The sequence below is a fragment of the Watersipora subatra genome, unplaced genomic scaffold, assembly GCF_963576615.1.
Source record: "Watersipora subatra unplaced genomic scaffold, tzWatSuba1.1 SCAFFOLD_35, whole genome shotgun sequence".
Lineage (NCBI taxonomy): Eukaryota > Metazoa > Bryozoa > Gymnolaemata > Cheilostomatida > Watersiporidae > Watersipora > Watersipora subatra.
The window spans coordinates 332156-348104 of NW_027045221.1; the positions used below are offsets into that span (position 1 = coordinate 332156).

At 33.9% G+C, this 15949-nt stretch overlaps 2 protein-coding genes across 2 annotated transcripts in view; both read right to left on the reverse strand.

The window, feature by feature from the left end:
* Positions 1-15949, reverse strand: part of LOC137410003 (uncharacterized) — a 372155-nt gene that overhangs the window by 253350 nt on the left and 102856 nt on the right. The gene's annotated exons all lie outside the window — the stretch shown is intronic.
* The window catches only part of LOC137410001 (leucine-rich repeat-containing protein 40-like), a 99576-nt gene that overhangs the window by 46159 nt on the left and 37468 nt on the right, over positions 1-15949 (reverse strand). Inside the window, exons 10-12 of the mRNA XM_068095630.1 lie at positions 14737-14877; positions 11661-11756; positions 3393-3533 (exon numbers count right to left, since the gene is read on the reverse strand). Coding sequence (XP_067951731.1) covers positions 3393-3533; positions 11661-11756; positions 14737-14877 — 378 coding nt within the window. The remainder of the gene's footprint in view (positions 1-3392; positions 3534-11660; positions 11757-14736; positions 14878-15949) is intronic.

Here is a 15949-nt window from a genome sequence, read left to right on the forward strand (position 1 = left end):
GGACCTGGGGTTGCAATAGCTTGCACTTAGAGGGCTTCAGCTTTAGTCCGGCATTGTTGAGTCTCTGGAAGACCTCTTCCAGCTGATGTAGATGCGTATCGGTATCCGAGGCGGTGACGATAATATCATCGCGATATAGCAGCAGAGTTCTCTAGTGGAGGCCGTGTAGAACGCATTCCATGTGTCTTTGGAAGGTGGCCGGAGCGGAAGTCAATCCGAAAGGCAACACTTTCCATTTCTACAGTCTGGACTGTGTCGAGAAAGCTGACTTCTCCTGCGTCTCTGCATCCAAGGGTACCTGCTAAAATTTGCTTACCAGGTCGAGCGTGCTGAAATAGCAACTGCCAGACCGGGCGTCCAGGTTGTCGTCAATCCTGGGTAGTGCGTAGGCATCCTGCTCTGTGACGACGTTGAGAAGGCGGTAGTCAATGCAGCAGCGCCCCTTCCCATCCTTCTTCTAGACCAACACCACAGGGGAGCTCCAAGCTCCTCCGAATGGCTCGATGAGTCCTCGTTTGAGCAGATCCTGGACCTACTTCTCGGCCTCTCCCTTCTTCTCCGGTCCGAGTCTGGAAAGGGGTTGTCAGATTGGCCAAGTGCCCTCTTTAAGTGAAATAGAATGTTCCCCCTCCGACGTCCTTCCCATTTCATCATCACCCATACTAAACTCGGTGGCATACCGACGCAGCAAGGTTGCCAACCTTGACGTTCGTCCCTTGCCCTCACAGTTCAGCTGGGCTGCCTGGAACACTTCCTGAAGGTGAGCCAACATTCCATTGATTCAAGTCAGACCGGCGTCACACAGTAAGGGATCGTCCTTTCCGTTTTGTTGGGTTTTTCCCAAAGGTTGGTCCTGTACGGCTCCTGGCAATCAGTCAAAGAGCAGCTTATTGATCAGATTTGTTGTGCATACTGTGTCTAACACACACTTGATGGGCTGCCCTTCCACTTTTTCTGGGAGGAAATAGCTGGTGAAGTGAGGTCGGCTGAGGTAATCATTCTTTGCCCCTACAGCATCAGCCAGCGTGGGCGTATTTCTGGCCAACAGATGTCGCTGCAGGGCAGGGTTCCTTAATGAGCTGCAGAAAGTCTCCATAGCCATACTATTTTGGTGTCAATTCAGCAGGTCCCTGTACGCAATGCGTACCAACCTCTGGACCTCCATAGCATGCTCCTGAAGTGTCGTCCTTTCCTTTCGCCTAAGGGCGTTGAGCTGGTTTAGCGCCTGCCTGGTGGATAGCCTGAATCTTGTCTGGAGGGCATTTAAAATAGCCTCCTGGTCGTTGGCCCGTCCGCAGTCCTCAGCCTTTTCGCCCAGTGCTGCCCGGACATGCAATAGGGTTGCTCTTTCCATCCACTGGTTGGCGTCGGATACCTCCGTGAAGCAAGTAATGAAGTACTCCATATCTCCCTTTTCAGTGAACTGGGGAGTTCTAAAGTGTGGTGCTGGCTCTTGAGCTCTTGGCATCAGTAGTACCCGCTCTAGTGCCTCGACTAGTCGGTCGGGTCCCGGGTCAGCAATTCTTGTTCTCTTATCGGCCATGTCTGGCTTTCAGTAGGTTTCTGCTCTCTTCCAAGAGCATTGCCTTTACTGTGTCTGTCGGCTCCTTTTTGAATTTCTTCCTGTAGAAAGCTCCTCCCCTAGGAGCTCTCTGCCTCTTCAGACAAGTCCTGTCAGAACCTTTAGTAAGTTTCTGCTCCCGAAGCAGTACATCCACTGGGTCCAATACTGCAGGGCTTTCTGCAGCTCTCTCTGGGTTTCTTCCTGTAAGAAGTTATTTTAGTAGGAGCACGCTGCCTCTTCAGGTAAGTCCTGTTGGATCATTTAGTAGGTTTCTGCTCCTGGAGTGGTGTATCTACTGGTTCCGATACCTAAGGGCTCTCCACAGCTTTCTCTGGGTTTCTTCCTGTTGTCCGGAAGTTCTTTCAGTAGGAACAGTGTCGCCGTTTTTCAGACAGCCCAGTTCATCCAGAATCAAGTAATCATCCCAGTGTCCAGTGGTCCTGATGCGAGTTCTGTGGTGGAGTTCTTGGGATCGTCAGCAATCTCACTGCTGCCACCAGTGTATAGGTTTTGCGCGAACTTCATTTTTCCTCCACTAGTACAAGACTTGGTGCGTGAGTTTACACATATATTTCTGCTTAGTTCATAAGTTTTCCAAGAATAATCAAGTAACAGGCAATGAACAGGCCCAGAACAGCTCTGCTCTTCTGCACAAATGTTCGAGCTTTTATAGCTAGTAAGCTCCGCCTCCGTTCTACTTGGCTGGACCTTGTACGGCTCGGTAGATCTACCATCTTGTAGATTTACAGTTACATCAAGAAATTCTACTGATCGTTTGTTTGCCTCAATGGTAATTTTCAAGTTGTTCTTATTAAATATGTTGAATATTATTTTCTTTGTTCTCTCTATAGCTTGTGGAGTACCCTTGCAAGCCACAAGTCCGTCATCTCTGTATTGTCCAATACTGCAAGTCAATTCCTTGGGTATTTGAGTCAGTAAGTTAGACTCTACTAATTCACAAGTCTCTGCTTTGTCATAGCTACCCATAGTCCTGTCAAACAATTTATTAGAGTCCTTCTTTGACCAAGCCGTATCATTGTGAAATACAAGCGATTTCTTTGCATGTAGTTATTGTCTGTTCGTCTTCTGTGATTTATGTTATGTTGTTTGCAAAGGCTAAAGTTTTTTTAATAGTGCCTCTGTTGTTGAAGGGTAAAATCACAAACGTCAAAAGTAATAAATGCTTGCTGTGGTTTTTCTTTTATTTCTCTAAACCAATTCAGTACATCACCCATACCTTTTGTTATCTACTTACTTTTTGTTATCACCGCTGAACTGATTGATATTAGCGTTTAAAGAACTTTTAAGTGGAGCAAAGATTTTATATGTCACCAGAATGCAAACTTTTTGCGTGAGAGAAACTTTTAGCTAGTTTAACACGTCTGCGCTAAGTACAGAGTATAGCCATGGAATAGTTCTGCAGTGATATTTTGATTACTCAAACTAATAATTAGCTGTTAACATACCAATTCAAAAATAAATTAATGCATAAAAAGTCTATCACTAAGTAAAGCCAAACTGTCTGCAGAAGTTTGGTTTGCTACCAACAGTTGTGTACTACTATACAGTCATGCCGAAGAAAGTGTTAAAAGAAGTAAAGAATTATTATGAATTCTTGTGCAATGTGAAAGTTGAAAATCTCACAACCACTTTTATTCGATAATTTTAATAGCCCTTGAAGTTAAGAAATTAATTTGGAATTAAATTGCAAAATGTTGGTGTAGTCACACGATTCATCCACATAGTTTGCCACATAGTTCATATAAACAAGTTTCTAACAGACTGAAACTGTTATAATGCATTGCACAAGAATTATTTTTAAACTAACCTGAATGGAAGTATTGTCAGCTCACAAGACCTCATTTTCAGCTTCTCTAGTGACACCAGTGTGCCAATGCCAGAAAAAAACTCCAAGTTCAGTTTACTGCCACTGACGTCCAAATCTTTCAGAGTGGTTAGTGAAGCAAATCTGTAGTAAACATGAAAACAAAATTGATACTGCAACTTGTACTGGAAGGCGAGAATCTAAAAATGCTACAACTTTTTTATTTGAATGATCGTTTCAGCTTCGGTCTTTTTCCATTTCAGTTTCTGCCAGCATTATCTTCATCATTTGTAGGCCTCCATCATTTGCGTGTGTTTATATTTGTCTTTTGACATATTATTATATTCGTGCATCCTACAAATTTGCAAAATATTGTTTGATAACTGTATGACTTTATCTGACCTGTGCTTCCAATTAATTAAATTTCAAAATTCAATTTTTATGTTGAATGGAAATAAATTTGGCTGCAAATTACCAAACATGTGAATTAATGCTAGATAATTTATCTAACACTATTATACATTTATAAAATCTAAAATGCAATCAAATTTATTATATCGAAAAATAATATTCCCTGCTAAAACTGTAACATACAAAAAGATCTTCATAAGCTATCTGCAAACGGAAGATGTCAGCTTGTAGAAAAATTTGTTTCTCAACTTTCTACAGCACATTTATTTAGGTCTCTATGACAAGTTGGAGATAAAAAATTGCTGTATTCTGACAGCAATCTCATATCCAAATTGTGCCTTTAAGTAGCTCACTATAATTTGGGTGCATTGCATTTTTTGTTACCAATAGTCACTGGACAAAAAGGTCTTTCTATATTGCTGAAGACTTGTAGCAATGTTCTTTAAAACATGTAAAGACATTAAAAATAATTTATAGAATGTTCAAACAATAATGCTATGCGAAAATATTAGATAATTTCTATCTAAAAAATCAAGTATTCAGTTTAAGTGATTCGAGTTTGCTTTACCAACTAAAAATAATTTGAAATGTTACACTAGTATACATTCTATTTTATAGAGACAAAACTAACCAATTTTACATTGGTGTGATCACATCCCATAAAATACTTTGTACAAAAGAGACTACAGTCGCTGAAAATGACCGCAAGAGTAGTAATCACTAAAGTATAATTGTAAGACAAACATAAAAACAGGAAAATACTACTAAATCTGTACAAGTAGAACTAGATGCTTGAATTAAACAAAATAACATTGTGTCTAGCTAACCACTTGGCTGCAGTGCATTATAAGGCAGTTTATGATTTACTAGCAATAAAGTATTATTGTTGAAGTCACCAGTGATTTCTGAAATACCAAAAAAAAAGAAAAAATATATGAGTACAAAATCATTTTAAAAAATGTAGAACATTGGAAGCTAATCGAAAATTAACTAAAATTGATGGAAAATTCCTTCATCTGATAGCTTCAAACGCCTATTCGCTACAGAAGCAATTGCTATAGATATAGGTTAAAATAGAATTAGATGCTTGAATAAAATAAAATCATCTCTAGCTAGCCGCTTGGCGGCAGTTGATACTAGTTTTACAAAGCGGTTGATATTTTACTAGCAATATAGTAGTTTTATTACTGGAGTCACCAGTCATAAAATGCTTAACATACAGTTCCAGAAGGCAAGAGCTATAATTCAAATTTAATTTGATATAACGTATATTTAGTATCTTAACTTTGTTCATTGAATATGTATCTAAGCAATTATGATGAGATGGAATTTGGGTCTTCGAGTAATACGGGAATGCTATGCCAAAAACTGAACCAATGAAGTAACAAAAATATATATTAATTGCCAATTTGCCCATAAGCACAGAAACAGAAGAGTAGATTATGCAAAAAGAGAAATGCCAAAACAGCAAGAACCACAGAGGTACTTTATGCAAGGGATGAAGTCATAACAAAAAAGGTGTTAAGTAATTTAATCTAACTTTGTCAAAAGTAGATTCACTAGTAGCTGGCATTATTTGTAATGTTTTTTGGTCATGTTATTACCTTTCAAATGACATTAATATTTACGACTTTGTTGGTAATATTACCACTAACTTGTTTATGGTGAGAAAAATATTTAATTGAGGTGGTCGTAGGTAGATGTTTAATATAATCGTCTAAAAATAGGTTTTTCAATATATGACATAAAACTGTAAGATTTTAAACACAATTGTGAGAAGATAGAAGAGGAGATTTGAAAAATTTCAAGTAGATCTTTTTGAAAAAGCAAGAAAATTGACACATATATAAATTCACAAAATATAAATCTAAAACCTATTACTGTAACTCAGATAAACTAAGGTTGGCTATTATAGGCGTGCAAGGTTAAACATTTTTAATACTTTTCATGATCATGTTGGTGAAGTATTATTTAAGTGATTTAATGCTTTATCTGCCATCCATGTAAAAATTTAGCATCCACCTACTGCCAGCTATTTTACTGAAAATTTCCGATTTTCTTTCAAGATTAGTATACAATTTATTCTTGTTTTAAAGTATATTTGGAAAACTTTATTATGTATCTTATTTTGCCAACATGACACCAAACATTGATATGCAAAAAAGTTGACATATCTATTGTACATTATGTTTGATGCATTGCTCAAGCTATGTGAAGCTACAATTGCCACGAAGTGAAAACAATCTTATACAATGTTCGTGACTCTTGCAAAACTATTACATTCACCACCACCATCAGATCCAGTGCTGCCACTTTCTTATCTGTGTAATCACTAAAATCTGATTTTGAGTTGGCTATAATGTCCTCAACATGGGTAGCTTTTCGTGTTTCAACACGGGAGGTAATTGTGAAACCAATAATTGCACTAAATAGTTTGAACATCAGAAACTAAATTTTTTTGTTCTTGAGTTGGAAGTTCCAAAAGAAAGGATTAAAATACTGTCGCAAATTTAGGCTAATTTTAATGATAAATTTTCGGGCAACGCATTCAATAACATAATATTCCAAAATACTATTGGTTATGTTGCCAACAAATAATGAAATAAAGTTACTACGTAATCGCTGGGAATTTGCAAAAAAACGCGTACCACAGTCGACTATAGATTTCGCATAAACACGCAGTTGGCATTGAAAAGGTTAAGATGACTGAATTACTGTCTCAAACTGATGTTTCAGCATACAAGCATTGCTGTAATTTCCAAAAAACACTATTTCACTATCTTCCAAATAAAATGACACTGCCACCATCTGCTTGAGAATAGGTTTTTCCGTTCATTTAAAGGCTTTACTAAAAAGAAAAAGTTGCCCCTTCTTAGCTACTCAATGTGAAATTCGAATCGTAATATATTATATTTGTGGCTGCTGTAATAAACTGAATATACCTTGATTGCGGCTTGGACCAAATTACCAAAAACCATCTGAATACCTCAACATAAAGGAATGCAATTATTTTTTACCACAGTCAGTTGATAACAGTGCAAAGAAATGAACTCGATATAATTTTCAAATATGATATCTATGCAAGCAAGTAAATACCACATTGTTTCCAACCATGAGAACAAAGCTTTAGAACTTTCGAAAACCTAATTTACATGATAAAGTAAATTGTGTTTTTTAACTTTTTCAAGCAAAATTAGTTTGTCACAGCTTTGCAACACAACATAATAATTTTTTTTCGGTTTTTGAAAATATCACATCGCTTTGCAGACAAATAAAATTTTTATTTAATCCCTGTTTAATCATGATTTTTTTATCCACAACTATCTTCTCGTTTTAACAAAACTTGAAACTTTCAAAAACTATGCTTATTAAGAGACTTCAAGGTCTTTAATTATTAATAACTTGCCTTACTAATTTATCCTAATTACAAAAACTGACTCAAAAGTTTTTCAGAGAGTAACTGTAGAAAAGTATTACTATTTAAACAGTTTAAACTAATAACAAAAACAGGGATCATCGACTGACATACAACTAAAGGTGTTAATGGTTCTTTACCAATGTGGTTGCGTCAAAAAGTACGATTTAATGAAATTAAAACCAGTAAAAAGTTAAAACACCAGCTACAATTTGTTGTCATTTTTGTATTTTAGACTAACCCTGATCAGAGATTTATGCGTTTAAATGAGGCCATCTTTTTAAAAGCTCAGTTTCCGGCAAGTGCTTCATTCATGACGTAACAAGTGATACATATGAAAGGAGTCCACAAGCAATAAATATAAGACCGCTTCGATTGGCCAATCATCAACACAAAATTTTTAGATAGGGCGTAATAAATGTTATCACTTGTGAAACGCGTTGTCGGTGATCTCAAAGTTAGAATTTTACTCTATTATAAGATCGCGTCGACATCGATATTTACTAAGTTAATCAACATCGTTACTTTAATGAATTACTCGATCGACACGTTTGATTGACGAACAACATAATTGTAAAAATGCTTCCTGTTCCTGCGAAGGTGAGTCCGAGTTTTTTGAGCATCAGGCGGTTAAAGTTTGGGACAGGCCGCTTATAGTTAGAGCTGGCAGGCTTCAGCATTGTTATGGTACAGAGGAAGATAAGATAATGGAGGTAAATTTATCTTTTTATTCTGAATCTCCCATTATAGATATGCTGATGTGTTTACATTCAAATTATATTTCTCTCTTTGAGGCTATAATGTAAACTCCTGTGCGAGCGTGTGAGATACAAACTCACAATGAGTTGTTGACGGCTTCTTTTTAATCCATAGCATCTAGCAATACAATACAAACAATACAATGGCTTGGATTGATGAATATACTAAAGGTCATAGTTTTAGTACTCATCAATACATTTACTAATTAAAAGAATTATAACTTTTTGCTATCACCAATCATCGTTTTATAATTTTGTATCCTTTCACCTAGCTATAATTGCTCCAAACTTTCTTTCGAAGCTTTAGCTAGTAAATTAGAATTATGATTGGACTTTAGATGTACACTTCTCACTTGTAGAAAGTGAGAAAAAGCAATTGATCAATGCACACCTTTAACTTCCAGAACCGAAGCTTCGAATTATTGGTTTGGCATATTTATGCTTTTGATAAACATTTATTTTTAAAATTACACTCGCATTCTATCTAACTCCCAATTTAAAAGCTTTCAGTAGATACGCGTTAGAATGATGTATCTATGAATGAAATATATTTATTGCCCTTGTTGTATTTGTTACAGGATGTCTATGTGATCTCACCAGCAAAAAGGCTTTGTCAGTATAGAAACTGTCATAAATGGGAAAGAGTGACTTGAATGTGCGCTGCATAAATAATGATATTTGTTTGAGTTTACTGCAGTAGATGAATTTGTAGATGAAAATGATGCAAAACATATTTTGTAAAACAACGAAGACATCATAGCCCCATTGACACCTGTGCTAAAATTTTGTCTGATAGATGGATTCATGAAGTGTAATCAGAGTTGTATCCAAGGGACTTTTGCAAATCTCGACCATTTGTTTAGTACTTGAATTAACTAATCAAATGTGACCAGTGAATTCTTTTCTACAAATTGATACCAATAATGACTTGATAACGTTGACTATACAATGTACATGACTTTTAGAGATGGAGCTGGTTTTGCCACATATTCTTTTAAAAAACGCAGCTTGCTTATTTTTATGGAGCCTTGGTGCCCCCTGTTCCAGGTTCTCAACTCAAGTTGTTGAACATGTTCAAGTTTCACAGTACATACATAGTTTAATTTCCGTTAGGTAATGAGTGCCGGTCAGTGTGTCATCGTTAATTTAACTAAATCTATGGTTATGTTACCGTAATACCAGTAGATTGCACGTTATATTTACAAACAGGGAAAAAAGATGTTACCCGGTTTACAGAAGCCAAGTTTTTCAAATCGGTCTATAACCCGTGCGTGGTAAACTCGAGTTCTTGGTAAAAGCAATAAGTTCGAGATTTACAGTACATAAATAGTTTAATTTTTATTAGCTAGCAAGTGCTTGTCGGTGTACCAATGTTAATATACCCAGATCTGCGGTTATGCTACTGTAATACCAGTATATTGCACTTTATTTTTACAAACTCGAGTTTGTAAATATGACTCGGTTCATCAACGTGCAAACTCTGGGCACTCTAATTCTCCATATATTTTACCTAGTAACTAGTTTTGCTGTGGTAGCGATGTAACTGTGCAGATAAAAAAATTTGTTCCAATTAATTTGATTTACATAACTACCGTAGACTGGTAGACTTGGTAGTTGGTACTAAGATGTTTACACAGCATTTAGAATAAGCTAATATGACAAGTTTTTGTTTTCCCTTGTTTGAGGGGTTTGAGACATTGGTAATAGTGTATCTGTAGCTGGATTTAAAAATTTATTCTCGCAAACATGAGCAAATACAAGGTAAAATATATGCCAATAAAGGCCCGTAGGACTAGACTTTATCACAATAGCCAATTTGAATATGAGAGATAGAGACTGGTTTTATCACGCGGTACATCATTTTGGCAAGTTTGGGCATGTTTTTGGCATGATCAATTTTACCGGGGTCAATTTTTTCCAAATTTATTCTTCAAATATCTTGACAATGAGATCGCCTAACACAACAAACTACATATCATTTGACCGACAAAAAAATTAATCTTTTTTTAAAATCAACTCAAATTTGACGCTACCACATCTTTAAACCAATATAAAAATTAGATAGCCCGAAATTTTGGTTTATATTAAAGTGACAGATTTTAAACTTTATAACAACCATTTGCCAATTTTCATGGGTTTTATGAAATTATATTGTTTCAATTTTAACACAGACTGACTGTAGTAGAAATATTGAAAAAGAATTTTTAGTAGCAATCATAGACAAGTGTGGCTAGTTTTTTGGACATTTCTCAGAGATGATTTGCTGAATTTTATACAACTTGATTGAAATCAAAATTCATAAATCTTAATTCATAATTCAAAAATCTTAAATTTAACAATCAAAGTTGACAGGACAGTAACTTAAAGCACGTAAATTACATAATTTTTTTAATGTATATTTCAATACATCAGAGTCTTGGCTTTCGAAGTAGCCTATATTCAATACACAAATAATAATGGAACTATGAAAAACGGGGTGTCAAAAGTATGTCCTGCAAAAAAAAACACTTGATTCAGGTACTCAAAATGTGACATCATAATTCTCATTTAGCCTTAGGTCGGTGATCTATTTCTCTGCCATTCAAGCTGTGTTTTTTCTGTGACAATTGGTGCTGTTAAACCTAGAAAGCGCTAATAATAAACTAAGATTCTAGATAATCAACAATGCCCGCGATCGTGCTAACGCCCGACCAACACAAGCACATGTACTGGGCTAATTAACTATGCTTCACTAAATGTACTGTGGTTGATAAAGGTAATGAAATCACATTGATTAAATTATGACCAGCGGTTGTGTGGCCCTAGGACTAAATTTCAATCGCACTTTCGCGAGATCACACAATGCTTCAAATTAATTACACTCGATCGTCACCCTCAACATCACATTAAAAATAAAAACCTAGTTCATAATATCATTGGGAACATAAAGTATGGATCTTGGATTCTGAGGTACTTATCATAGAAATAATATGTACATCGAGAACTAATGACACTGATTCCTTTGTTGTCTTCATTCGTTCTCTGGAGTTGTCCTACCTTCGCCTGCCACTAGCATCATTACCGTCATTATCGTAGTTGATAAATAAGCGCTAAGAGCACACAACACTGAATATGAGAATTGTGACATCACAATTTTTCGAGACTATGCCAGTAAACTTTTACGTGGTAGAGCTCTAGGGAAATCCTATAAACACCGACCAATGTCTGTCTCACCATGGCAAACAATAGCTTATTCAAAAGCCAAGACTCAGATGTATTGAAATACACAATAGAAAGTTATGTAATTTATGTGCCTTAAAGAATGTTATGCATTAAACTAGACACACAGAATTAAGGAATAGTAGGAATTAACACAATCACTTTTTATTAATTTCAAAATGGTTGCAATGCAAAAGTACATTCTAACAATCACAATTTTTAAAATTACAATAAAGATAATACAAATTAAATATTTTTCTTTTCGGTAATTCAAATATAACAGTTATATTTTCAAAATCAATAAAAATTTGAAGATCCGAAAAAACCGCTTCATGTAATTAGCTTCCACTTACTTGCCCATTTTCATTTTTTACACATTTCCCAGTTATTTCTGGTAAAGAATGCAAAGAAAAAGTTTTTTTTAATGAAAATGTTCATCAAAAAAAACAAAGCCCTAAAAAATGTGTTTGTATATTATTTTTGTCTTACCTGAATGTTGAGTTGGCAAGTTTGCAACCACGAATGTCTATTTTCTCTAGTAAAGCTAAATTTTCAATGACAACAGGACCAGTAAAATCCATTTTGCTGCAAGAAAAGTCCAACTTCTCAAGCTTGGGCAGTGAAGCAATTTTGTAACAGAAGATCTTAAAAACATCAGCAGCGTCTAAAGTTGTTTTCAAAATTAATAATAACATGTTGAAAAAAGATACTTCTATAGGAACACAACATATTCTGCAAATTAGTTCGGCAGGTCAAAAGTTTAACCATACATACTACGGGTGATAACACTTTGGAAGGCAATAATCACTTTGTATCATGCATCATAAAGTTACAATGATAAAAACTGAATGAATGATGTAATAAAAACATTTTTTATAGTTGTGAAGTACTACAGACATGCTAGCATAAATGCAGATTTTGCAAATAAATGGTAGCATAAATGCAAATATTGCAGAAAGCAGACGCTGGGAAAAATAGATGGAGAGAAGTTTAATTTAGCTAAAATCTAAGTTTTACCTAAACAAAGTTTAGTAATTATAACTAGATAATTATACTAGAAATATTAAAATATAACTAAAGCGGTGAATATAACTAATTAATTGCACTTAAAGTTTTGTTCTGTAAATAACCTTAACAAATGAAAACAAACTATAAACTGTGTAAAACATAAACTTGAATTTGTTTTAAGGTAAAGTTTAGTTGCCCATCAATACTTGATATGAATGTTAAAAGTTATCAAGCACTAGTTGATTACATTTTTTTTAAAGTAAAAAACTAGTAATTCACAGAGTTCTCTGATAATTTCAAATTGAAAACTATGAATTTTTAGTAAATTACTCAATTCAGCCTCATTAAAGATATAAATAAACTATTTACCATTGTACATGCATTCAAATTTTTATTAAAAATTTTAGTTTTGCTGACTGTAAAAAAGATAAAAAGAGTTCCATCGATTTAAGATTTACTTTAAAAAAAATTTATATTTCTTTATTAACACAAACATTTTTCTGCTATGTTTTATTATTTTGATGTGTATGAAAGTCATCAAAAATGTTTAACCGTACTACCGAGACATTGCTGGTTTTTTTCATTATTCCAATTGATATTTCTACATGAAAAGAAATTCAGCAGTCAAAGTCGTTCACCACATAACTGAAGGTTTTTATTCAAGTTTCCAACAAGTATTATAATGTTTACACAGTCTTTAAGTCTGTCTGCACAGAATAAACAAACATTGTAATTATTTACTGTAGAATTAGTTGGCCCAGTTGCTGCACAGTATCAATGAAAATTGCTAGTTATGGCTCTGCAAAATTTAAATTTGTTGGACCAAATACTAAACAATTTTTTCTCCAAACTAACTTAAACTTGTGGTACATTGTCCTGACATATAGATAAATCTCATCAAAATATGTCTTAGTACTGTAGTTCTTGAGTGATGAGTTGGTAAGGTTGCAGCCACAGATGTCAAGTTTTTCTAGTGAACACAAATTATCAACTATAATAAGGCTTGTTGAAACCATTTGATTGGAGGAGAAGTCTGACTCTTCCAATTTGGGTAGGGAAATACTTTTGCAAAATATGGTTTACAAAGTTCAAGGTAAAAAGAAAGCCAACTTCAATACTAATTCTTACATATGAAAGCAAATATTTTAATTACAATACAAATTATTTGGTGATTTAGTTTTACATGGAAAATGGTCAGACATGTTCTGTTCAATATACCTAACCAACCATATTCACTGCATACATTCAAACATTGAAATAAAATAATTACATTATAGCGAAGGCTCCTATGATGTGCTGTATCCATCAAGAAGCCTTTGCTATAATCTTCATTAGCCATCAAAAAAATACGTGAAATCTTGTTGGACATTTTTCAGCTATGAGTTGTTGACTCTTAGCCAGCTTCATTGGATTGAAATCTAACTAACAATGCTAATAGGACATCAAACATTATGACCATTAAACATTAACTTATGTGTACGTTCAATATTGGGCGTTACAGATTTTGCAGATAAACAGTAGCATAAATGCAGATTTTGCAAAAAGCAGACGCTGGGACAAATAGATGTAGAGAAGTTTAATTTAACTAAAACTAAGTTTTAACCTATCAAAGTTTAGTAATTATAACTAAATAATTATAAAATAAATACTAAAAAAATAACTAAAGCTTTAAATATAATCAATTAATTACGCTTAAATTTGTTTTTTTCTAATAACTAACAAATGAAGACAAACTGTAATCTGTGTAAAACAAAAACCTGAATTTGTTTCAAGGTAAAGTGTAGCTGCCCAGCAATACTTGATATGAGAAAGTAAAAGGTTGTCAAGCACAAGTTGATTACAACTTTCGAAAAATAAAAACTATTAATTCACAGAGTTCTCTGATAATTTTAAAATTCATTACTACATTAATTCATTGCCGTCATTATCGGAGTTGATCAATAAGCGGTAAGAGCACACAACACTGAATATGAGAATTAAGACGTCACACTTTTTCGAGACTTTCCCAGCTTATGCCAGTAAACTTTTTTGCAGTATAGCTCTGGGGAAATCCTATAAACACCGACCAATGTCTGTCTCACCATGGCAAACAATAGCTCATTCAAAAGCCAAAATGCTGATGTATTGAAATACACAATAAAAGATAATGTAATTTATGTGCTTTAAAGAACGTTATGCGTTAAACTAGACACACAGAATTAAGGAATACTAGGAACTATCACAATCACTTTTTATTAATTTCAAAATGGTTGCAATGCAAACGTACATTCTAACACTCACAATTTTTAAAATTACAATAAAGATAATACAAATTTAATTTTTTTTTTCGATATTTTAAATATAACACAGTTATATTTTCAAAATCAATAAAAATTTTAATATCCGAAAAAACCGCTTCATGTAATTAGCTTCCACTTACCTACTCATTTCCATTTTTTACACATTTCCAGATTGTTTCTGGTAAAGAATGCTAAGGAAAATGTTTTTTTTCATAAAAATGATCATCAATAAAAAACAAAGCCCTGAAAAATGTGTTTGTATATTATTTTTGTCTTACCTGAATGTTGAGTTGGCAAGTTTGCAACCACGGATGTCTATTTTCTCTAGTAAAGCTAAATTTTCAATGACAACAGGACCAGTAGAATCCATTTCGCTGCAAGAAAAGTCCAACTTCTCAAGCTTGGGCAGTGAAGCAATTCTGTAACAAAAGTTCTCAAACAAATCAGCGGCGTCTAAAGTTGTTTTTAAAGTTAATAATTACATGTTGAAAAAAATATTTCTATGAGAACACAACATATTCTGCAAGTTAGTTTGACAGGTCAAAAGTTTAACTATACATACTATGGGTAATAACCCTTTGGAAGGCAATAATCACGTTGTATTATGCATCATAAAATTACAATGATAAAAACTGAATGAATGAAGTAACAAAAACATTGTTTTATAGTTGTGAAGTACTAGAGACACGGTAGCATAAATGCAGATTTTGCAGAAAGCAGAGGCTTGGACAAATAGATGGAAAAAAGTTTAATTTAACTAGAAACTAAGTTTTATCCAATCAAAGTTTAGTAATTATAACTACATATTTATACTATAAATACTAAAAATATAACTAAAGCTGTAACTATAACTAATTAATTACACATAAAAAAAATTTTCTTCTAATAACTTTAACAAATTAAGAAAACTGTAATCTGTGTAAAACAAAAACCTGAGTTTGTTTTAAAGTAAAGTGTAGCTGCCCAGCAATACTTGATATGAGTGTAAAAGGTTGTCAAGCACAAGTTGATTACAACTTTCTAAAAGTAAAAACTAGTAATTCACAGAGTTCTCTGATAATTTTAAACTGAAAACTATGAATTTTATAGCAAAATACTCAATTCAGCCTCATTAAAGATATAAATAAATTATTTACCATTGTACATGCATTCGAATTTTTATTAAAAATTTTAGTTTTGCTGACTGCAAAAATGATAAAAAGAGTTCCATCGATTTAAGATTTACTTTAAAAAAAATTTATATTTCTTTATTAACACAAACATTTTTCTCCTCTGTTTTATTATTTTGATGTGTATGAAAGTCATTAAAAATGTTTAACCGTACTACCGAGACATCGCTTGTTCTCTTCATTATCCCAATTGACATTTCTACATGAAACGACTTTCAGCAGAGTCAAAGTCGTTCACCACGTAACTGAAGGTTTTATTCAAGTTTCCAACAAGTATTATAATGTTTACACAGTCTTTAAGTCTGTCTGCACAGAATAAACA